Source organism: Phascolarctos cinereus, unplaced genomic scaffold, assembly GCF_003287225.1.
Source record: "Phascolarctos cinereus isolate Bilbo 61053 unplaced genomic scaffold, phaCin_HiC Scaffold_4;HRSCAF=312, whole genome shotgun sequence".
Lineage (NCBI taxonomy): Eukaryota > Metazoa > Chordata > Mammalia > Diprotodontia > Phascolarctidae > Phascolarctos > Phascolarctos cinereus.
In genome coordinates this window covers 40,117,705-40,141,360 of record NW_027555847.1, presented here as the reverse complement: position 1 = coordinate 40,141,360, position 23,656 = coordinate 40,117,705, and the positions used below count along the sequence as shown (strand labels likewise).

Here is a 23,656-nt window from a genome sequence, read left to right as displayed (position 1 = left end):
GAAAAGCAGGGATCATGAAAACATCCTCTTATTCCATAAACCCAGCAGTGAAGCTCAGGAAAAAGAAAACTCTTGTGCCTGAGGAAATTCATGCTTCTGAACTGCAGGCCTTGATGTTGGGTCTTGATATTTTTAGGAAGCTGTTAATCATTTACTCTCTGCTAAGCTAGGTTGTTTCTCTATGAGCTGCTGTCCCAGTCCTCCCAATTCTCTTTCTGGACAAAGTCCCTTTTTCTGCTCTGCTTGCCTAACTCAAGCAGAGTCAAGCACCCAATCACCACTGGCAGGGTTGTGAAAAACATGAAATTCTTTTAGCACAAATAGGTCAGTATAGCTCACAGCACAACGGCTCTCTTTCCCCTTTGCCTTACACTTCTCTTTGGAAAAAAAAAAGGTAGATTTTTATTGATATCTTTTGTTTTCATATCATCTGAATTTCCCCCTGTATCCTTTTTCCTCTGCTCCGCCTCTCAGAAAGCAAATCCTTATAACATATACATTTTTGAATGAAGAAAAAGAAGGGGGGAAAACAGCTAAATTTATCTACTCATTGAAAAAACTTAACCTGACAGTGTTCTATACCATTGACTCCAAACCCCTATAATGGGTAGGAGAAGAGTTGGTACACAGGAAAAACTCACTCTCTTAAACTATAAAAGTCAGGAAAAGGCAACAGAGTCACCCCTGAGAGGTTTCCCTTCTCTCAGGCTATAAATCACCTTAGTGGACAGCTCTTCAAATAGCAGAGGCTCATGCCTTCCTCTCATCAGATTCCAGCAGTTACAGCCCTCTCTTTTATTTTATTTATATATTTATTTGGAGGCAATCAGGGTTAAGTGACTTGCCCAGGGTCAGATAGTGAGTAAGCATCTTAGGCTGGATTTGGACTCAGGTCCTCCTGACCTCAGGGCTGATGTCCAAAGTCTGCTTCTCACTTTTGCTCCTTCCTGTCATCTTCTGAATTCTGGCTTCATTAAGCCGCTTTCTTCACCCTCAACTTCTGTGCCTTCTGTTCCCAGGTTCATCTTACTCTCTACATATGGTCAGCTTCTTCCCGTCAACTGTTACTTACCTTCTTCTATTGCTTCTAATGCCTCAAATCAGAGCTTCCTTGTACTCAGTGCCTCAGCTCTACTTGGTGATGTGAACTCAAAAACTCCATCTTTCTGTCAGGTAGGAGACTCCAGTTGTCCTTATATTAGTACCCTCTTCCCCAAATAGTTTTTGGATTCATCATTTCTTAAACTCTGAAAACCATCCTATGTAAATGAGCTGATGGACCACCTTGCTTTGCAGACACTTTTACCTCAATGAGGGCTCTGCATTCAGAGTGATCTGTTCACTATATTTATCTCAGGGATACTTTTCCCTTAGGTCTTCAGAATAATCTCTGTTACTCTCCTCAAGCATTTTTTCTTCTGATGGTCGGTGTTTATTTTCTGCCTGATTTTGTCAGTGCTGCTTACACTACTCTTCTTTCCCTGCATCCAAAATATCCACTGAAAAGAAGGCAGTACCTTACATGCAATATAAGTTAAAAAGTCAGGGGGTGGAAAGAGGAGAGTGATTTTCATGGAGGAGGGAGTGCATTAGAAAAGGTCCCTATGTATTAAGTGGTTCAAGTTTTGAAGTAAAGTAGGAATTCATTCCAGTGTTAGAGACAGCTTATGTAAAGTTACTTAGATGGGAAATGGAGTGTTGTATATAAAAAAAGTGAAATAAGGTCAGTTTGAGGAGCACTATCTAATTAGGCAGGAATGTTAAATTGGGGCCAGTTTGTAAAAGGCTTGAAATGCTGGACAGAGGCACTTAGGATTGATCCTAGATCTGTGCCACACATTGGCAGCTGTGTGGACCGTGTATTGAGTAAGGGAGAAGCATATGGCAGAGAAGCTAGAACCCAGTACACTCTCAGACAGCTAGTAGCTACTTAATCAACGCATTTTGAATTAAATTGTTGAATAACAATAGAGTAATATGTAAATGTCCTATCTGATATCGGTTGAATAAAGACCAATGTAAAATTAGGTAAGTAATAAAATAATCAGTAAGTTCCATAGAATTTCAGAAAGGCTGGAAGTTAGTACAACATGGAGGAGTTAAGAAAGCTTTAGGAAATTTAAAGAGATGTAAGGTATGGAAATGTGAAAGGGGAGTGGGGAGCAGTAAGAGTTTCCGATAGAGAGTTGGAGGGAGCACACTGACTTGACTGACTTAGAATATGTATCATAAGAAATAGGGCAATGTAAGGTTGGACAAGCAATGAGGGGCCAGATAAGGAGAGACTCTGAATGAGCAGATAAGAAGCTAGCCCCTGGTATGAGGTATAGCAAAGGGGAGAAGCAGGAAGCTAAGCAACCAAACTTAAACTAGATTCTGAGAGTTAGGCATTTTCTCAACTAAGAAACAGACTAGAGCTAAGAACCGGGTTGATTGTTCATATTTTAATTAGGGAAGCCAAGGGCGCAAAATGGAAGGGGAACTCAATTGTAAACAATTGAGCAACCTTTCTGAGGCGTGTGGATCTGCTTTTGGCAGAAAGATTACCTTAGCAGCAGCGGTGGAATTTGAAGTCCCATCTCTACAATGCCATTTCTCTGGCCTGGTTTGTGATGTTTCCAAATTCCTAGTGCAATCCCTTGTATCTAAGTGGTCTGCAGTACCTCCTTGAGATGACATTGTTTCTTTTTCTTGACAATATTTATCCTCATCCAAATATTTGTTTACCACGTTTCCTACCTTGGTAAGGAGACAGGTGACATGAGTTCAGATCTAGCCTCTCCACTTACTAACCTTGTGGGCAAGACACTTAACCTCTATCTGCCTCAGTTTCCTCATCTGTAACTGTGAGTAGCAAATGAGGTGATGTTTCTAAAGCACTTAGCACAGTGCTTGGCACATAATAGGCACTATATAAGTGTCAGCTAGTATTAACACTGTTTCGGGCTGAGAGGTTGAGAGGTTGTGACCCCTCAAAGACCGGAGTACAAGGTGGGTCGTCTGGAATGAATTCACAGACTCAAGCATTCTTTAACCCAAGATGGCAAAGATTTATTGTTACGCTTTTCAGCGGGCAAGGATTCTTAAGGATCCTGCAACCTTAGAGAGGTACAGTTAAAGTTTGTATAGGATAAAATACAATGAAACATGTGCCCAATATGGTAACTAGGTGAATCAGGGTGGGATGAGGGAGTGGTTAAGGACAGGTTAGTTCTCAATTGAAACTCAAGATAAGAAAAATCCCATTATTCAAGAAGAGTATCTAGTCCCAGACATCCTGGGCCTAGTGATAACAAACAGGAAGAATACTGATCAGCTCTATCTGGTCCTGGAATTTGCTTGACACAGGACGGGTTCACTGAGAGCTTAAATGATTATCAAGGGACAGTGTTTCTGAGGCTAGGGAGAAATTGGGGTCTGAGTACAAGCACCCAAACATAAGCACCTAAGCATAAGCACCCAAGTACCCCAACAATACAACTATAATTACTGTATATCTATTATTATTGGGTCAGTGAATCTCTTTACATGAGATTGTGTGTGTGTGTGTGTGTGTGTGTGTGTGTGTGTGTGTGTGTGTGTAATGTATGTGTGTTTGTGTGCGGGGGTCTAGAGCTGTGATTTCATCTGTATAGGGAACTCCCAGTATAGAAAAGCGATAAATGAACAATCTGAGAGACAGAGTTTCTGGGTAATTTAATTAATCAATTTATTAATCAGGCCTGCTAATAATCAATAAACTGATAGTGGTTTCTCTTGGTAACCAAAGACAAAACGATGTGCAGAATGAAAGTCTTAATATAATATACTTTTGGAAAAGGGTGTGCAAGTAAAAATCAACCCTAATTGGTGGAGATTTTAATGAGGATGTGAGCTCGAAATCTTTAGCTCCTCCTGCTGAGATCCTTGGTCATGAGATACAGCTGCATTCTGAAATCCAGACAGAGGAATCTGTCTCCACATAGACTGCTCTAGTTGGTTTTTTTTTTTTTCCCCTTCATGTTATGGGTCATCCTCAAGTACAAGGGTACAAGAATGTAGACTTATTGCTTTGGGGCAAGAATTTACCTAGATTAGATTCTGTTTACACTCTAAACAGAAGTAAGGTCTCCTGTTGGGTGGGATCCCATAATCTAGGGCATGTGCCCCAAAGATTAGGATACTCTCATCTGTCAGCCAGGCCCTTCAGAGACTGGCTGGCTGTCCTACAGGTGTTGGTGCCTGAATGAGGAAATAAAAAGAAAAAATCTTAATCCTGATTTAATAATTGATTATTAGTATAGTTGCAAAATACTAATTTCTCTCAAAACTGTTCCACTAATGCAGATCAACAGCAATTTATCTGTAGCTTATGGACTTAGGGCAGTACCTGGATCATGGAACAGTAATGACTTGCCCACTTTGGTGCTAGAAGAACAAATAAGTGTCAAAGGCAGGACTTCAGCCCAAGTTTTCTTGACTCTAGGCTTGCCACTTTTCACTCTGTTTCAAGATTTGAGTCCTGTCTTATCAATTCTGAGGGATTCCTGTGAGGTCCACATTTTGCCTCCTAGAATGAAGCTCTTTAGTTTCCCTTGCTTATTATTCATAATTTATGCATTTGATCTAAAGTTGGGCCTAGAGTCCTATTGTCTTTCTTTGGAATTGGCTTCTCAGTGGAGAAAATTCATCCAAATAAGCTTTGTCGGCAAGAGATTGTGGGTAATTTTCCCCAGCAATTTCCCCATAATTGGCCATTTCTGGGTATACCATTGGAGGCTGAGTGTGCTAAAAAAATCACGCTCAAAAGCGTATGTCTGTGGAAGCACACAACTGTGAGAGTCTGTATCTTCCTTCCCAACAGATATTTCATCTGTTTTATGTCTGCCATAGGATCACCAAGTTAGAATAAGGAGGGGAGACCCAAGAGGCCACCTGTTCCAAATCCCTCATTTTATAGAATTGCTTTTTATAGCTACTTTTGTCAGTTTTGTCAGAGCTAAAGACAGAAATTTTTAGTGGCTTGTTCAATGTTATCCACGTAGTAAGTGACAGAATCAGGGTTTGAGCTTGTGTCCACTGATTCCAAATCCGAGACTCTGCCCACTGGGCTGCGTCTGCCTCCACGTTTTCTGGTGTTCTTACTTATCCTCTATAGAACTTGCTTTTATGCGTGTGTTTGCATATTGTCTCCCTAATTAGATAGTGAGCTCCTTGAGGACATGGACTATCCTTTGCCTTTTTTGTATCCTCAGTGCTTAGCACAGTGCCTGGCATATGATTGTTTCTATTTGTTTTTGAAGATGACCAATGGCGTCATGGGGTGATGACTCATCTGTGGATTGGATTTAAGTGAGGGAGAGCCACACAAAGTCGTCAGCCTTACACTCTCTTGTAGGGTCATTGAAATCCTGTGGCAAGTCAAGTCAGGACTACTGATAATGGCCTGGGATGCAGTGGGTGACCTTGGTATCTTCACTGTCTGACCAAACTCTAAGTGCTCCGCAGGGCCTGCCTGCTTCAGCCACTTGCCTGGCCTTTGGAACAGATTGTTCTGATTCACTCATTCCACTGGGAGAAGTCTTCACATGCTTGGGATAGATATCCCCTTAATTCACTGATGAATTTGAGGCCTGTCAGTTGCCCTCAACCAGCGGGTTCAAGGAGCACTAGAATCTCTGGTGTGGGGGCTGGTCAAACTCCCCCATCCCCCTTTTTTAAAATTTCATTTTTAGTTTTCAACATTCACTTTCATAAGCTTTGGAGTTTTTAATTTTCTCACCCTCCCCCTTTCCCAAGACAGTGAGCAGTCTGATATAGGCTCTACATATACATTCATATTAAATATATTTTCACATTAGTCATTTTGTAAAGAAGAATTAGAACCAATGGCAGGAACCATGGGAAAGAAGAAACAAAACAAAACAACAAACAAGAGAGTGAATAGTAGGCTTTGATCTGCATTCAGACTCTGTAATTCTTTCTCTGGATATGGATAGCATTTTCTAACATGAGTCTTTGGGGTTCTCTTAGATCTTTGCATTGCTGAGAAGAGCCAAGTCTGTGAACATTGGTAATCACACAACATGGCTGTTACTGTGTACAATGTTCTCCTGGTTCTGCTCACTTCACTCAGCATCAGTCTATACAAGTCTTTCCAGGTTTTTCTGAAGTCCACCTGCTCATCATTTCTTATGGGACAGCAGTATTCCATTACATTTATATACTACAACTTGTCCAGCCATGGTCATCCACCATTGTTGTCTACCTTTCACCCAACTCGTACCCGTGGCTTCCAGAAGCTTTTGCATGCTCACCAGTCACACCCCAGTAAAATGATGTGTGCAGATGGGCTAAACCACATTATCTAGTGGATATTTCTACCTACAGAATAGGGATCCACTCACTGTATAATAAGTTGTAATTCATATTCAACCCTACTTGTATTCTGCAGAGGCCATTGGATTGAATGTCTATCCTGTCCCTCTAGGGTCATGTTTGAGAAACCCACATGTTATAGTCAGTAAGGAAATAGAGTATAATAGAGGCACTGTTAGGAAGAATGATTAAACCATCCAAATTATAAGTCATAATTAATCATGAAGTAGCTATTCTCAGAAGATTTCTTGCCCTCTCCTGTACTATGAAGACCCAAACCACTATATGATCTTAATTTTTACAAAGATCCTAAGCCATTATCTTTTCCCAATGCTTTGGACAAGAACTAATTGTACATAAAGCACATAAAACCATATTTATGCTACTGTTAAGCAGATAGGCCCTAGATGCTAATGGCTTTTCCATCTTACATTTTCTGAATATTATTCATAGTTGGAATACTAACATTAAAATTGAATTGACAATTCTGTGATAAAGTGCTGATTTATTATTTAATGTCTTCAAAAGATTCCACACAGGATTTGTCTTGCTCTTGTTATTTAGCAAGTTTTTGGTTTTGTTTTTTAATCTTAGTTTGCTGCATTTGTTAGCCAACATACTCTATAAGAAATGAAGAATTTCTGAAGTGACAGATTTTGAGATTAGAAATTACATTCTCTCTAACCCATTTTGTAAGATTATTGGGTTTCCAAATAATGAAATGGACACTTGAATGATATCCTTGAGTACTAAGATTAAGATATTTCACTCATTGTCATTTGTATCATTAGTTTGAATCACAAACTATATTAATGTAGTCCTTCAGAAAAATGTAATGTGTGAAAATAAGTGTTCTAAAGATATGCATATTAAAAAAAAATACAGTGAAGGGAAAGAATCATCTTGCATCAGTAATGATTCAGTAAGCCTTTCCTTTCATACCATTTGTGAGAAGGAAAACTTCATAGTTTCTCTGTTACCCATCTCCTGACAGAAAGGTGATCGACTTTTTTTTTTTTAACATACCCTTATGACTCTGTTACTTACATTGTCAAGGGCTCAAGAGAATAAAGGAAAGAACCTATGAACTTTGCCCCTCCTGCTTCTGTACAAAGTGATTTTCATTTCAATCCACAAACGCTGGCATTTTTAGCCTTCTGAAAGGACATATGGCCAATTTCTCAGTGTTTTTATTTTTTATTTTATTCTGAATTGAAATTTAAATGAATATTCCATTTACATGGAACACAAAAAGAGAATGGTATAAGAAATCTCCATTTGCTCCTGTTTGCTTTTATTAAAAATATATATATATATATATACACACACACACATATATATAAAATATACATGTATATATGTGTATATATGTATGTGTGTGTATGTATAGATACACACACACACACACACACATATATATATATCACTTCTGGTGACCCCATCACTACCTTGTATAACTTTTGTATTTACTTATATGCATGTATATTGTCTTTGATAGAAAAGAGTATTTCATTCTATTGTTTTTTAATACCTAGAATCTATCATGGTATGGGATGCTTTTTTTTCTCTTTTTCCTTTCCTTTATTATTTCTCTTTTTCTTGTTTCCTTGTTTCCTTTTTTATTTCCTTCTTCCCTCCTTCTTTCCTTTTTTCCTTCTTTCTAGGAGACAGATCTTCCAATTTTATTAGTATAGGGATTTCTCAGTAAGGAAACTTCCTCTATTAATGCAGCTCAACACCTACTTTACTTTAGAGTTTGAGAAATTTATCTTTGGCATTGAGAGGTTAAGTGCTTAGGGCCACACAGCTAGAATATGACAGAAGCAGGAATTAAACCCAGGTTTTCCTGACTCCAGGCTTGTCTCTCTCTACTGTTTCATGTAGTTTATTGCCTGGTACACAAGTGTTTAACAGAGGCTTGTTGATCAATTGAAGTTTTATAAAATGTTCACATTTTGTTGAAGAGGAAAGATTGCATGAAAATAAGCATCAAAAGTATGACTATACTCAACCATATTAGATTTTATATTATACAGTGGTAATTATCAAAACAATCTGGTACACATCAAGAAAGAGAGTGGCAGATCAGTGGGGTAGATTAGGTACACAATACAAAGTAGTAAATGACTTTAGTAATTTAGTGTTTGATAAACCCAAAGACAAAAGCTTGCTATTTGACGGAAACTGGTGGGAAAACTGGAAAACAGTATGGCAGAAACTAGCTATCGACCAACATCTCACATTGTATACCAAGAGAAGATCAGAATGGGTACATGATTTAATATAAAAGGTGATACCATAAGTAAATTAGGTGGGCAGATATATGGATAAGGGAAGAATCTAAGACCAAACAAGACATAGAGAGCATTACAAAATGTAAAACAGATAATTTTGATTTTATTATATTTAAAAGGTTTTACACAAACAAAACCAATGCAACCACGATTAGAAGGAAAGCAGAAAGATGGGATTTTTTTTTTAATAGCAAGTATCTCTGATGAAGGCCTCATTTCTCAAATATGTACGGAACTGAGTTAAATTTATAAGAATGCAAGTCATTCCCCAATTGATAAATGGTCAAAGGATATGAACAGGCAGTTTTTAGATGGAAGAAATCAAAGCTATCAATAGTCATATGAAAAAATGCTCTAAACCAATATCTATTAGTGAAATGTAAATTAAAACAGCTCTGTTGTACCACCTTACACCTGTCAGATTGGCTAATGTGATAGTAAAGCACAATGGGAAATGTGGGGATGTGGGAAAATTGGGACACTGATGCCTTGTTGACAGAGTTGTAAACTGATCTAAATGTTCTGGAGAGTAGTCTGGAACTGTGCCCAAAGGGCTATAAAATTATGCATACCTTTTGATACAGCAATGTCACTACTAAGTCTGTATACCAAAGAGATTTAAATAAGGGGGGAGAAGGATCTATTTATTTAAAAATATGTATAGCACCTCTTCTTGTTGTGGCAAAGAATTGGAAATCGAGGGTATGCCTCTCAATTGGGGAATGGCTGAATAAGTTGTAAAATAAGATTATAATGGAATACTACTGTGATGCAAGAAATGATGAACAAGGTGATTTCAGAAAAACCTGGAAAGACTTACATGAACTGTTGTAGAGTGAAGTGAGCAGAACCCAGAGAACATTGTACAAAGCAACAGAAACATTGTGCAATGAGCAACTGTGAACGATTTAGCTATTCTCAGCAATACAGTGAACTAAGACAGTCCCAAAGGACTCATGATGGAAAAATACTATCCACCATTAGAGAAAGAACTGATGGAGTCTGAATGCACGCTAAATTATTCTTCATTTCCTTCCTTCCTCCGTCCCTCCCTGCCTCCCTCCTTCCCTCTCTCCCTCTCTTTCTCTCTCTTTCTTGTTTTCTTCCACAAAGTGACTAATATACCAATATGTTTCATATGATTGCACATGTATAATCTATGTCAGATTGCTTACTGGTTAAGGGAAGGGAAGAAGGGAGGGAAAGAATTTAAAACTCAAAAGTTATTTTTTTAATGACTTAAAAATTGTTTTTATATGTAATTATGGAAAAATAAAATATTACTAAAATATGATCCCCAAATAAATTTATTTAGGACTATCCTCAAATGGTTGGCAGAAGCATCTAAGGAGGGGCCACCTCTTTTGTGTTTTTTTTTCTCTCACAAACTGCAAACTTATTATCAACCTTTTGTCCACCATCTGCTGAGTTGAGAAGTAATAGACTTCATGTTTCCCCGTAAAATGGGCAATAAGAAACTATATTTACATGCTAGATGTATCTCCAAAGCTTTGTGAGAATGAAAGAACTATAATCTGGGGGCAAGACACTTAACCTTTCAGTGTTTCGTTTATCTTGTCTGCAAAAGAAAGCATTTGGACTAGGTGATCTCCAAAGCCCTTTCCAGTTCTAAAAAATGTAATAAATATAAGATAACTGAATGCACCACCAGAAAGAAAGAATTGCTGATGTACAGGGAAACTTCAGACTGGCAAATTGTATTCACTCTCTTCTCACTAGATGATAACTTGTGAACCAGCAGGGGTGAAATTGACAAGGATTCAGTATTTAGGGCTCAAGAGTCTGGTAAATTTCACCCCCTGCCAATTCTCAAGAAGGAGTGAAGAGGCAGGACAGATGGACGGCCCAACCTGTGTATGTATTCTTGGGACGAGTGCAGAGCTATGAACCAAAACCAAAATTGATTTCAAATGACTAACGTCTGGTTTACCAGGTTAGACTGTTTTGCAAATGAAATCAACACATGTTTTACTGAATGCTATACACAAGGCATTGTGGTGTTGTGAAAATATCTGAATTAAATGGCTGTGTGCCATGATATCCTTTATAAACAGGTATTCTAAGAGTATAACAGAATACTATATATAGATTCTGATGTGCATTTGCTGTTTTTACTGGTGTACATTTGTTGTTTCTATAAATATGTAAATATTACAAGCAAGTCACGAATATAGCCTATCAGACTATTTCCTTTTTAGCCTGGTTTATTTCTCAGGTTGGAGCTTGGGAGATTTGCTTAAAAGCCTTAAGGACAATAAAATTAATGGGAAAATCACTTCTAAGACTATATTCCTTTAGAATTTGTGCACTTAAAAAAAGATTTTGTGTATATACTACCCACTACTTTAAATATACCTGAAAAGAGCAGCTAAACATTTTTTTCCTCTCCTTGGCAATGATTGTAAACCAAAGAAGCATTAACACTTTGAGCTAATCTTCCCCTCATTCTTCCTTTTCAAATCCTTTTCATATGATTATCAATGTGAATATTAATAGAGATATATTTATTTGATCTACATATTATAATATGAAATCTAGGTTTCTTGGCTACCCACCCCCCACCCCAACTTATATTCTCAGGTTGGATCCTTGTGAGATAACTACACCAAGTTCAAAGTATTCTGTGGGTCTGAATTACTAAAACTGTAGTTCAAAAAAGGCCATCAATGGATTTACCTTCACTAATCAGCCAGTTGACACAGCTCATAGCAAAGACATTTGCTGACATGGCAGATTAAGAACATTGGTTGGAAAACATCTCCTTCCATAAATGTGGGGTACACTCTCCCACAAATACATGAAGCATGTGACACACAGAATGCACTGGTAGAGAGATACACAGTTAGGGAAAACATGTCTCCAATAACACTCATTCAGTGCTGTAGTGTCTCTGTTTTTTCTCTTCTCATAGTGTTTTCATATTGCTCGTCTCTGAACTTAGTTGGACATGTTATTAAGTGAGGTTCCTGGACTTCCTCTTCTAGGTAGCTAATTCAACCCCAGAGGTGGACTTTCTAGGCCTACTCTTGCCTAGGTGTATTGTCTTTTGTAAGGCAGGTTACTCAGTGAAAGGTATTACTGATTGGCTTAGGGAAGTGAGTCAATAAATATTAAAAACCTATTATGTGTCAGGGACACAGGGCAGCTAAGTGGCACAGTGGTTAGAGTGCCATACTTGGTATCAGAAAGACACATCTTCTTGAGTTCAAATCTGGCCTCAAACACTTATTAACTGTGTGACCCTGGGCAAGTCACTTAACTCAGGTTTTGCCTGAGTTTCCTCATTTGTAAAATGAGCTGGAGAAGGAAATGGCAAACCACTCCATTATTTTTGCCAAGAAAACCCCACATGGGGTTACAAAGAGTCAAACATGACTGAAAAATGACTGAACAATAACAATGTGCCAGGCTTTGTGCTAAGTGCTGAGGATGTAAAGAGAGGTAGAAACAGTAAGTGCCCTAAAGGAACTCACAGTCTAGTGAAATAAACAACATGTCATTCTGTATGAACACAATATACACTGAATAAACTGGATGTAATCTCAGAGGAAAGGATTAGTTAAAGAGAGGGCGGGGGAAAGACTTCTTACAGATCCCCATATCTTCCCCTCTGTCCTGGAGAAGAACATTTCTCTGTCAAGAGGGAACTGCTATATCTTCTCTAGGCGGGTCTCTTTTCTCTTGGTAGAGATTAATTGAGCTCTGCATGTCTCAACCAACACCTTAGAGGGTGTCTGGCTTTTGGAAAGGCCACCAAAGGCCAATCTGTAATGCCAAGAAAAAAAAATTGAATTAAAAAGTCTTCCCTTTTCCTAAAGAAGTATAAATAATTTTAAAACTTTGACTTCGTATTGTCTGTGTCACCTGCCTGTTACATCCTGTAATTTCTTCAAATGACATGCGGGAGACTCAGTGCATCAGGATCCACTAATCAAATCTCCCTTTCCTCTACTTTATAGATAATAAATATTGTCTTGATTAAGCAAAAGTAAACACCCTGGGGCATATTTTGTATCTTATCCTGAGGGCCGCATTTCTTCAATCAGCTGACCTTAAAAAAAAAGAATATGGTTGTCACCATGAATTGAATTTAGGTTTGAAAACTACCCACATCCTCATCTTGCAGAAAAATAAACTGAGGCTGAAGGAGATGAGGTAGAATATCCAGTGTCATCCAGTTGACACAAATATGTTATGAAGTTTTAAAAGGTATCCAGTGTCTTCAGTTTAAAACATCCTCGGGAATAGTATAATATACTAAATGCAAGAGGTGACATTTTGATTAGTAGCTACCTTGCCTGTATAGCTTTTGTTGTTGTTGTTATTTATTTAAGCGTGGAATTTCAGAAGAGAGATCTTAAATTCTGCCCTTTTTGTCCCCAAGACAAGAGCTAGTGGTGATGAGAAATCACAATTTGATTGAGCTCATCACCATTTAACTCAAAATCCTTGTCCTACTTTTACTTGAACTAGAGGAGAAACCTTATTTACTTTTATTAATTGACAATAGAAATGGAATAATTTGATATTCCTTCCAAATCAGCGTTTTGCCTTTAGGTTTTCAGTATTTAATGTACACATTGATATACCAGAATATTAACCTTGGGATATCTACCAAATCTTAGGTTAATCCACTTCTCACATTTTGTGTGTGTGTGTGTGTGTGTGTGCGTGTGTGTGTGTGTGTGTGTGTTTGAATCTTGGGGATTTGGATGAAGGTGAGGTAGTTACTACCTGGATTTGCCTTTTCTCTGCTCTTTTCTTGCCAGATTTCCTTATTTGGAGGTTTAAAGAAACTGCAGGAAAGGCTTCAAGTGGCTGTATAGTTGAACATTGTACATCATGCTTTCTCACTTTTCTTTATATGTTACTTGTTACTTTACTTGTTACATGAAACATAGATATCACATATAAAAGCCTTATATGATAGATAACATCATGTGTGATATGTGATGTCATTTATGTGACATTATGTATGTACATAATTCCTCGTAGATAATGGTTTATGAAGTACCTTTTAAACAGTAGGCAATAGTACTCAAATGATAGTTCTTTGTCCCCGTAAATATACTTCTTCCTGCATTAACATAGAAAGTAAATATTTTTCTAACAAGTGGCGTACAAAGGGAAGTGTGGTAAATTGGGAATCAAAGGAGCTAGTTTCATCTTTCAATTTTGATTCCTCCTTCAAGATCTTGGACAAAATAGGAGGTATTGTGACAAAGCATATAAAGTGCTTGGCTTAGAAAGATCTTAGAACAAAATCCCACCTCTGACACTTATTAGCTCTGTGGTCCTGGACAAGTCACTTACTTCTTCGAGCCTCAGTTTCCTCACCTGTAAAATTCGGGCATAATAGATGGTCTCTGAGGTTCCTTCCAACTCTAAAGCTATGATCCTATATATGCATTTATATATAGTTGTCTGTAGGCCCTATAGAACTTTTGATGGGCTTATGTATGCTCTTTGATGATGAAAAGGAGCATTTTTAATTTTCTTTCCTGTGTCTGTGAGAGTCTCCACTATCTTTTCTTGGTCAAAAAGACCACTTTTCATCCTACGTCTGTTGACTCTCAGTTGTATAGGATTTAGAACTGGAAGAGGACTAAGAAATCATTTTGTCCACTTGTCTCATTCTACAGATGAAGAAACTCACGCCAGGAGAAATTGTGATTTGCCCAAATAGTGAATGGCTGCTGCAGGATTTCAGAGAGACAAAACAATAGAGTTGAAAGAGACCTCAGGACCTTTATTTCTACTGGTATACCCAATGTCCCACCAAGTGCTCATCCAGCTTGCTCTTGAAGGACTAATGAGAGGGCCCCCGCCAACTCCTGAGCCAGCCCACTCCACTCCTGGACGCATCTAATAGTCAGGAAGGTTTACCTTAGATTAAGCTGAACTCGGTCTCTATACAGTTTCTGCCAGTTACTTCTAGCTCTATGCTTTGAAGCCAAGCAGAGGATACCTATTCCCTCTTCCAAAAATATTTGAAGATGTAGTTTTTCTAAGTTAAGCATGTCCAAGTCTCTCTCTGTAGGGTGTGGTTAACTTTTCCTTTGGCTACTCTTCCCCCAGTGGTCTCCAGCTTATCAAGTATGATGTCTTGAACTGAACGCAAGACTCAAGATGTTGTCTGGACAGAGCAGGCAAAGTGCAGTAGGGTATAGAAGGCCTCACAGGAAGGCTGTTGGCAGCTGTCCTGGCCTCAGATATTGGGTTAGTGTGATGACAGACTGCACACAAGTAAGAGAGTTAAAAAGAATAGGCATTCTTCACCTGTAAGGCCACAGTGATCAAACACAGGTCAATATAAATCTTGGTATTTCTCCTTCTGAATCTACTCCAATGGAGTTGAGCACTAAGGTCTTCCCCTTATTTACCTTCTCCATGGATGTGACCTTCATGTAGCCACAGATGCATCCAGCATGGAGTGGAGAATCCATCAGGCCTGAGAAGGTGGGAAGCTGCCTCGGTGGGATCTTTTTATAGGGTCAGAGGAATCCTATGGACATTATCATTAGTGCAAAGTTATCAAATGTACATGAAAGAAAGAAACAGTAATATCTCGTTGCCACTGTCCATCAGCTTCCCTCAGCTCTCAGTGTCATATAATCCTATATTCTCTGCTATCTTAAAGACTTCTTCCTTGAAATCCTTTCTGTTCTTCAGGACCTACTGCCTCCCTTGTAATGTGAATAGGCCTGATAATAGCCTACCACAGAAGCATTGTCCTTATGTGTTCTGATATCATGTTTCTTATGCTTCTTAAGATTACATTGGGTTGCATGAGTGGAGGAAGCCCCATTTTGTACTGTTGGACTTGCAGTCTACCAAAAACCTTAGATATTTTTCATCTGAATTCAGTTAAGCCATGTTCTCATCATCTATACTGTACTTGTGTAACTGATTTTTGATACCCAGCATAGGAGTTTACATTTATCTCCGTAAAATTTATTCTATTAGTTTGGCCTATTGTTCTAGTCTGGAGATATTTCGTGAACCCTCACTCTGTCATCCAACATGTTAGCTATTCTTCTCAGTTTTGTGCCATCCACCCTGAATCACCTAGTGAGCATATTTGGCACATGTTTTATTGTATTTTATGCTATACAGACTTTAACTGTACCCATCTAAGATCGCAATTTCTTTAAGAATCCTTGCCCGCTGAAAAACGTTAACAATAAACTTTTTGCCAACTTGACTTAAAGTGTGCCTGAGTCTGTGAATTCATTCCAGATGACACTGTCGTGTACTCTGGTCTTTGAGGGGTCACAACCTCTCAGACCTCAACATAGTAAGATCCTCAATTTGGGGCAGGAAAGACACTTAGGAATTATATAATCTAACATCATTTCAAAAATGAATAAATTGAATACCAGAAAAGTGAAGTGACTTGCCCACACAATAGGTAAGAGTGACAAATGTGCTATGTCGGAGTCAGGATTTGAACCCAGATCCCCTTAATTCCAAATTGGACACTTGAAGACAATGACTTCACAATGTCCAGAATAATCTCATTATCTTCCATCTGAAACCCCTTCCTCCTCCAGACTTCCCTACCTCTTCTTAGATTGTCATAGTCATTTCAGTCATTTAGTTTCAACACTTTGGAATTATCCCTGACTCTCAGCTCTTCACCTTCATCCTTATTCTACCTAACTGCAAAGTTCTGCTAATTCTGCCTCCACAGCATTTCTCACATCCAGGTCATTCTCTCCACTCACACACTCACTTCCCTAGTTCAGGCCTTCAAGACCTTTTGCCTGGGCTATTGTAGTAACCTCCTGATTGGATTCTTGGCTTCTGGTCTCAACCCCTCTAAAACTCATCCTCCATCTGGCTGCCCAAACTATTTCCTTTAAGATGTCTGTCCTTCCCTGCTCAAAAAAAGCTCACGTGCCACCATGTTGTCTCGAAGATGAAGTTACTCCTCAGCCTGATGTTTAAACCCTTCACAGTGTGCATCTAGGATAATTTTCCATTATGTCACATTATTCCCCTTTATGTTCCTGCCGGACTGGCCACCCCCACTTGACTTTGTTCTCCGCTTGGAGTGCTTACCTTACTTCAAGGCTTGGTTCAGTTACTAGGTGTGTTACCTAGGGGTAATATTTCCTGATCCCAACTCCTCCTCCAGTCATCTTCTATTTAGCAATCAGTTTATGTCCTGTTCGTAAATAGAATGTAAGCTCCAGGAGGACAGGCACTATTTGGTGTTCTTATTCTTGTAACTCAGGTGGCTTGGAGAAATAATAGGTAATAAATCACATAAATGCTTGTGGAATGACATTAGTCCATGAAGCTTGTGCTGACTTCTAAAGTCAGAATAAAAGAACAAAATATATATAAGGATGAGATTCCTCAGGGCTCTATAGTCCAATTATTTTGTAAGACTGGAAATTTATTGTATTTTTACCCTCTCCATCCTCCCATTTTCCAATATTACTTTTTTCCCCCTCTGGATTTCCTTTTTGCTCCTATTATTCCTGATTATTATACTTAACTATATACATTGTATGAACCCGGGAATGGAGTTATAAAAAAAAAAATCCTTGTGTGCCCAGAAGAACAGTACATAATAAAAATTTGAATAGAGTTGAGTAAATGCTTGTTGACCAACTGACTAAACAGTTGGATAACTTGATGCTTTTTGAAATCATCTTCTTGTTCACAGGCAGGAGAAAGGCTGCTTTTGGTGTAAAAGAGAGTAGCAAAATAGACACTCCCCCACCTTCCAAGAGCTTTTGGAGCGTCAGCCAGTAAATATTGGAGTTTATAGAAGGAGATGGGCACGTTTAAGGCAGGATGGATTATTATTCTTTCTTGCTGAAGCCAATTCTCTGTTCCTACATAGATCTCTAAGATAGATGGGAACTCCACAGGGTATGTATGCCCTGTTAGTGGCAAATGTATTTGAGGTCATCATGAGTGACATGAGCCTTGGCTACCTTGCTGTTCCTCCACCACAGCTCCCCATTTCCCAAGTCGTGTGTGTTAAGCCTGGAATGATCTCACTCTTTATCTTCACCTCCTAGATTCCTTTGATTCCTTCAGGTGTCAATTAAAGTCTCAATTTTTGCCAGACACCTTTACCAGTCCTTCTAAATTTTAGGGTCGTCTCTCTGAGACTACCACTAAAGTGTAAATCTTGTTCCTACTGTTGAGCTCCAATAAATTACAGAGTCTGTACTAAGAAAGAGACAAATAAAATTAGGGTGTGTGTGTCTACAATTTAATTTCTCTCAGGCTGGCTTTACATGCATTGCGTGGGAGTTCAATCTGAAACTGGGCCCCCCTAAGAGGGCCAGTTCAGAACTGGCTCCATTTGGGATTTGGGGTGTTTAAAGAGTAGGTGTTCCCAAGGGATGCCAATCAACCCTGATTGGTCAAAACATTTGGGAGGTGGGCTATATTAAAATTAAATCTTGAGTATGTGACTTAGGTTACTTAATCTAGGTCATGAGGGGCTGGTATCACCCACCATCTAGAGGAAATACCACCCCCAGTCTTTGGGCTATCTAGGCAGAAGAAATCTGTCTCCACCCAAGCCTGAGTAGTCCAAAAACAATTGAGGCCTAGGTTGGAGTTTGACCTGGATAAGCAGATTCAATGCAATCTCATTATCAGTAAGGTCCTTCTCAAAAACTTTGGAGCAGAAGAGGGGCTGGGAGCTCTGAGTCTCCAAGACAAAGATCACTAAGAGAAATAATTTTCCATGTTACGTAGTTACTTTCATTTTGTCCCATCTGTTAGACTGTGAGGCAGCTAGGTACCACAGTGGGTAGAATGCTGGGCCTAGAGACGAGGCACCCAAGTTCATATCTACCCTCAGCTACTTAATGGTTGTGTGACCACAGGCACAAAACATAATCTTTATCTCTGTTTGCTAAACTGTGAAATGGGCCTAATGACCACAACCTTTCTCACGGTGTTTAGGGATTCAAATAAGATAATATTTGTAGAGTGCTTAGCTTGGTGCCTGATGAAAATTAGGCTCTTAATAAATGGCAGTTAACTGACTAGGTCTCTTCATCTTTGCTATTCACTTCTTCTCAGGAGAAGGGTTGTTTTAAGACCTTGCACTCTATTCCCCCCTTTTGCTGAAATGGCCATTTGAATAGTTGGGAGTACTTAGCATTGCAGGAAAGTCTTTGACTAGGTAATCAGCAACCATTTATTTTGGAAATCTTAATATGTCTAAGGAAGGAAACTATGGTATGGTAAGGCTGTATGCTTCTTCTGCTCATAATTTGCAGGAGTGTGTTTTGCCTTGCATTGTATCCCCACTGCTTAGTACAGTGCCTGGAATAGATAATTAATAAATGCCTGTTGAATGATGACCCATCAGAGCTGCGACTTGATTGATAATTGATATAAGGAACTTTAAGTGAGAAAATTCCCTTCAAGTTTAAGGAACTTCACCTGCCCTGAAACTTTTAGTACTAGGAGGTTGTATGGGATGCTGAGAAATTATGTGACCTGCCTGGGTCACTTTCGCAGCATTTGTAAGACACTGGCCTTGAACCCTGGTGATCCTGACTAGGAAGTTGGCTCTCTCTTCACCAGAGAATTCTTTCTCTCTTGCATTCTATTTTTTTTTTTACTACTTTAATGAAATACTTAAAATATATTTATAAGTAATTCATATAATCAAAGAGATTTAGTAACTTACCTCTATCTGTGAGTTAATATATATGAAGCGTTGTGAAATCCTTAATGTGCAGTATACAAGCGTCATTGTTATATCTAGTGCTTCAAGACTTTCAAACCTCTTTATTTGCCTTTGTTCATTTGATCCTCAGAATAGCTCTTTAAGTTAGATCCTATACTTGTTTCCAATTTACAGATGAGGAAACTGAAACTCAGAGCCTTTAAGTGACTTATATCTTTTAAGAGTCTGAAATGGTAAATAGCTCAGAAGCTAGGTCTTTCTGCAATATTCTGTTTCACTCTTCTGCATTCTATTTTCTTTTTCTCTTGTTCTTTTTAAAGTACTTATATGAAATACTTTAATAAAATGGACCATGTATATAAGAAATTTATGTGTCTGGTACAGTAGTAGGTGCTTAATAAATGCTTGTTGATTTATTGATCCCAGGCTTCCCAGTCCAACTATCTCTTTGCTGGGGTGATGGGACCAGGACCTTGAATTTTCCCATACATTTCTAGTCCCTGAATTTTCCCACACATTTCAGCAGCTCAGATCACTGGCATCTCTCCTGAGTCAACTGGCCCATTCCAGCCCACCTAGATACTCAACAGTCCTTTCAAAGTCCTCTTGACCTACCCCAGATCACTTGACTCCTTTCACTGTCTGCACCTGGCCCACCCCAGGCTATTTACCACTCTTTAATCCCATACAGATCTTTTCACTGTCCCTTTTTTGTATATAATATCAGTCTCACCCCCATTAAGTTACAGATTCACTAGGAATCTAGCCAGCTCCTTTTGGCTTTACAGTAAACCTTGACTGAAAGGTTTGAGTGCTTGAATTCATTCCAGGCAGACTCGCCCTGTACTCTGACATTTCAGGGTTCCCAGCAACCTCCAACTGCATCAATAGTGCCTTTTAAGTGAAGCCAGTTGAATTGAATTGAGCCATTTATTTGACCCTGTGAACACTGGTCACCTATTCTTGTAAATATTTAAGATGGCAGAGTCAATCATCACGGAATGTATTGACTATTCAACTTTAAAATTAGGTGTAGAATTACAGTTCTTTTACTTTTACATCCAATTTATTTTTCATGCCATGGATTCTTTCTTGGAGTAGGTCAGACATACATATGTATTATTTAAATAGATAATACTCTACATAACAAGGTACCACCAAAATGAAATGAAATTGAATGTAATAAGTTCCACATGAAGATGAGTATAGATACTCTTTTTGTGAGTATATGTATGTATCTCTGTTTCATATATTTGATTTTGTTAGCCCCACAGCCAAATTGACATGAATTGCATAATTTATCATTCCAGTTTCTGGTCTATTTTTGATATATAATTTCTTTCAAAGGAGCCTATTTTATTTCAGCGATGATTACTCCCTTTTAAGGATTTTGAGTGGCTTTCAATCTATTTTTCCCCCCAGGCACAGGAGAAAACAACCCCCTTTTGAAAAAAAAATCAGTGCCTATATTCTAAATTCTTTCTGTTTATATATTTTACAGATTGAAGGACTTACCTGAAGACAAAATATTCTGAAATTCATCAGATACAGGACAAAAATTACTCTTGCTATTGGCAATTAAAGATGATGTTGTCTTGGAAACAGTTGTTCCTGCTTTCATTCATTGGCTCCTTGAGAGGTAACAAGCTTTATTTTCTAACTTGAGGTTAGAATAACATCTAGGTCATGTGTCTAAATAATTTTAAGTGTTCTAGCAAACATTCAGCAAAAGTTATTTTCCTAATGGAAATTTCTGATTGCCTGTTAAGGTTGTTTTTCCTTTGATTTTAGCAGGGCTCATTCTAACATATTCTAACATTCATAACAAGGAGGAAAATTTAGGTCCTACTACAGGTACATTCCCATATATGTGTTATGAGGTTTCTAAATGTCACTATATAGATAGATCTGCTGAGTAGAATATTATGCAAAAGTGATATGGTAGAGACTGCCTGGTTGACAACTGGAGCTATCCTATGTGATACTGGAGGTAATTTAGTGGTTATGAAGTTGTTAGGCATACTGACTCTTATGGTACCTTTTTTAAGTCTTCAGGATTAGGCATTGTTTACTGTCACTCTCTTAATTCACCCCTGAGCTTTCACAGAGCAAATTTAAAGAAAAGGAAAAGGAATATATAGTTGCATAGTTGCTGGCAAAACAAATTCTCTCATTGGTCATATCCAAAACCATATGTTCCTTTCTGCATTTTAAGTTCATCACCTTTCCACAGGAGATGAATGTTGTATTTCAACTTCATTCGTTTGGACTTGTGGCTAGTTATTGTCTTGATGAGAGTTCTAAAGTTCTTCAAAGTTGTTTTTCTCTATAATGCTGCTGTTATTTTATAAGAATGGTGCACTTAGTTCTGTTCATTTCTCTCTGGATATGTTCAGAGGCCTTCCCAGTTTCCTCTGAAACTGCAGGAGACCTTTCTCAGTCCTTCTCCTCTCTCCCTGCCTCCAGCCATTCCCTTTCCTAAATCACCTGTCATGTACTCTGTATAGATCTTGTCTGATGCCTCCCCCATTAGAATGTGATCTCCTTGAGCAGTTACTATATTTTTACCTTTCTTTGTATTCCCAGATTTTAGTACAGTACCTGTTCTAAAATAAGAAGTTAATGACTGTGTGACCTGACTAAACCTCTCCGTCCCTAAGTAAAATGAAGAGGTTGGACTAGAATTTGTACATAAGGATCCCCATGGGTCATCTATTGACTTAGTTTTATTATTTAATATTATTTGTGTTTTATTATATTTGTATTTATTTTCCTAATGACATTTTAAGCTGGTTCATGTGGCATTTGGGAGTTCTGTGGGCCATGGATTTGACCTAGATGACTGTGATAGTTCCTTGAAGCTTTCAATCTAGAATCCTATGGTCCAGTGGAAATCTGAGTCGCCCAGGGTGCTCTCTAAGCTGTTAAGTCAGAAAGCAAATTTCAGTCTTTGGTAGAAGGAGTTACCTGCATCAGTGAAACCACATTTCTGGCAAAAAAAAAAATAAATAAGCAAACAAAATAAATAAGTGTGTGTATGTATGTGTGTGTGTGTGTGTGTGTGTGTGTGTATGTGTGCATGTGTATATATAGGTATATATATTTAAAGAAAATGATAGGAACCTGGAATGAAGTACTGTCAAGGACCCTAGATATTTGTTCAGTGACCTCATTTTATGGATTAAGAAACTAAGCCTTGGGAAAGTCAATGACTTGTACAAGGTTATATCCAAGGCAGCACTGAGATTTCAGTCCAGGTCTTCTGGCTTCCAAGTCCAGTGGTCTTTCTACTACCTCATCAGACAGATGGGAATGAGATTGTGTTTTGGTTTTTTTTTGCTAGTCAATGGGGTTAAGTGACTTGCCCAGGCTCACACAGCTAGTAAGCGTTATGTGTCTAAGGCTGGCTGGATTTGAACTCAGGTCCTCCCGAATCCAGGGCCAGTGCTGTATCCACTGCGCCACCTAGCTGCCCCAGGAATAAGGTTGTGGAAGGCCTTAAATATCTTTCACAGAGTAGAAAGGAGAGAGTTTTGTCATATTTGATTTTACATATCTACATGATCTAGTCACCAATGGGGAGGGGAAAGTAGAGAGCAGTGAGAGAGAGCAAAGTCAAAGAATATGATGTGTTTTGTACAGCAGTGCTATAAAGATAAATGTGGAGGAGAAGGGGAATAGCAGGTTTGAGTTGGGGGACAGGGAGAAGGTACAGATCATAAGCTCATTTTTGGATGTATTAGGTTTGAAGTTCCAACTGGATATCAAGATCAAATAATATCCATCATGGAATTGAAAATACCAAACTAGAACTCCAGGATCAGAGATAAAGCTGTGGAGTGAAAGTATCCCAGAATTTCAGACAATTTTTAGAGAGTATTTAATCTAAGTTGCCTAAGCAGGAACCCTGTCCCCTCTCCAATCTTCCCCCAAAGTTCCCCAACAAGTCATCATCTTGCCGTTGCTTAAAGAATTTTCCTGAGAGGTAGACCACTTCCTTTCAGGAATCCCATTCCACTTTTGGATTGTTCAATTGTTAATAATAATAATAATAAAATAATAATAATAATAATAATAATAATAATAATAATAATGATAATGATAATATCACCAAGCCTTGAGGTTTTGAAAAGTACTTTACAGATATTATCTCATTTTATCCTCACAACAATCCTAGGAGCTAGGTGCTATTATTATCCCCATTTTACAACTGATGAAAACTAATGCTGGTGGATGTTAAGAAACTTACCCAGGGTCACATAGTAACCTCAGACAGAGTAAATATCTGGGGCTGGATTTACACGATACA

At 38.4% G+C, this 23,656-nt stretch overlaps 1 protein-coding gene across 1 annotated transcript in view; it reads left to right on the top strand.

Moving 5' to 3' along the window:
- The window catches only part of CNTN3 (contactin 3), a 439,279-nt gene that overhangs the window by 79,404 nt on the left and 336,219 nt on the right, over positions 1 to 23,656 (top strand). The window contains exon 2 of the mRNA XM_021007573.2: positions 20,849 to 20,986. Coding sequence (XP_020863232.1) covers positions 20,932 to 20,986 — 55 coding nt within the window. The 5' untranslated portion in view covers positions 20,849 to 20,931. The remainder of the gene's footprint in view (positions 1 to 20,848; positions 20,987 to 23,656) is intronic.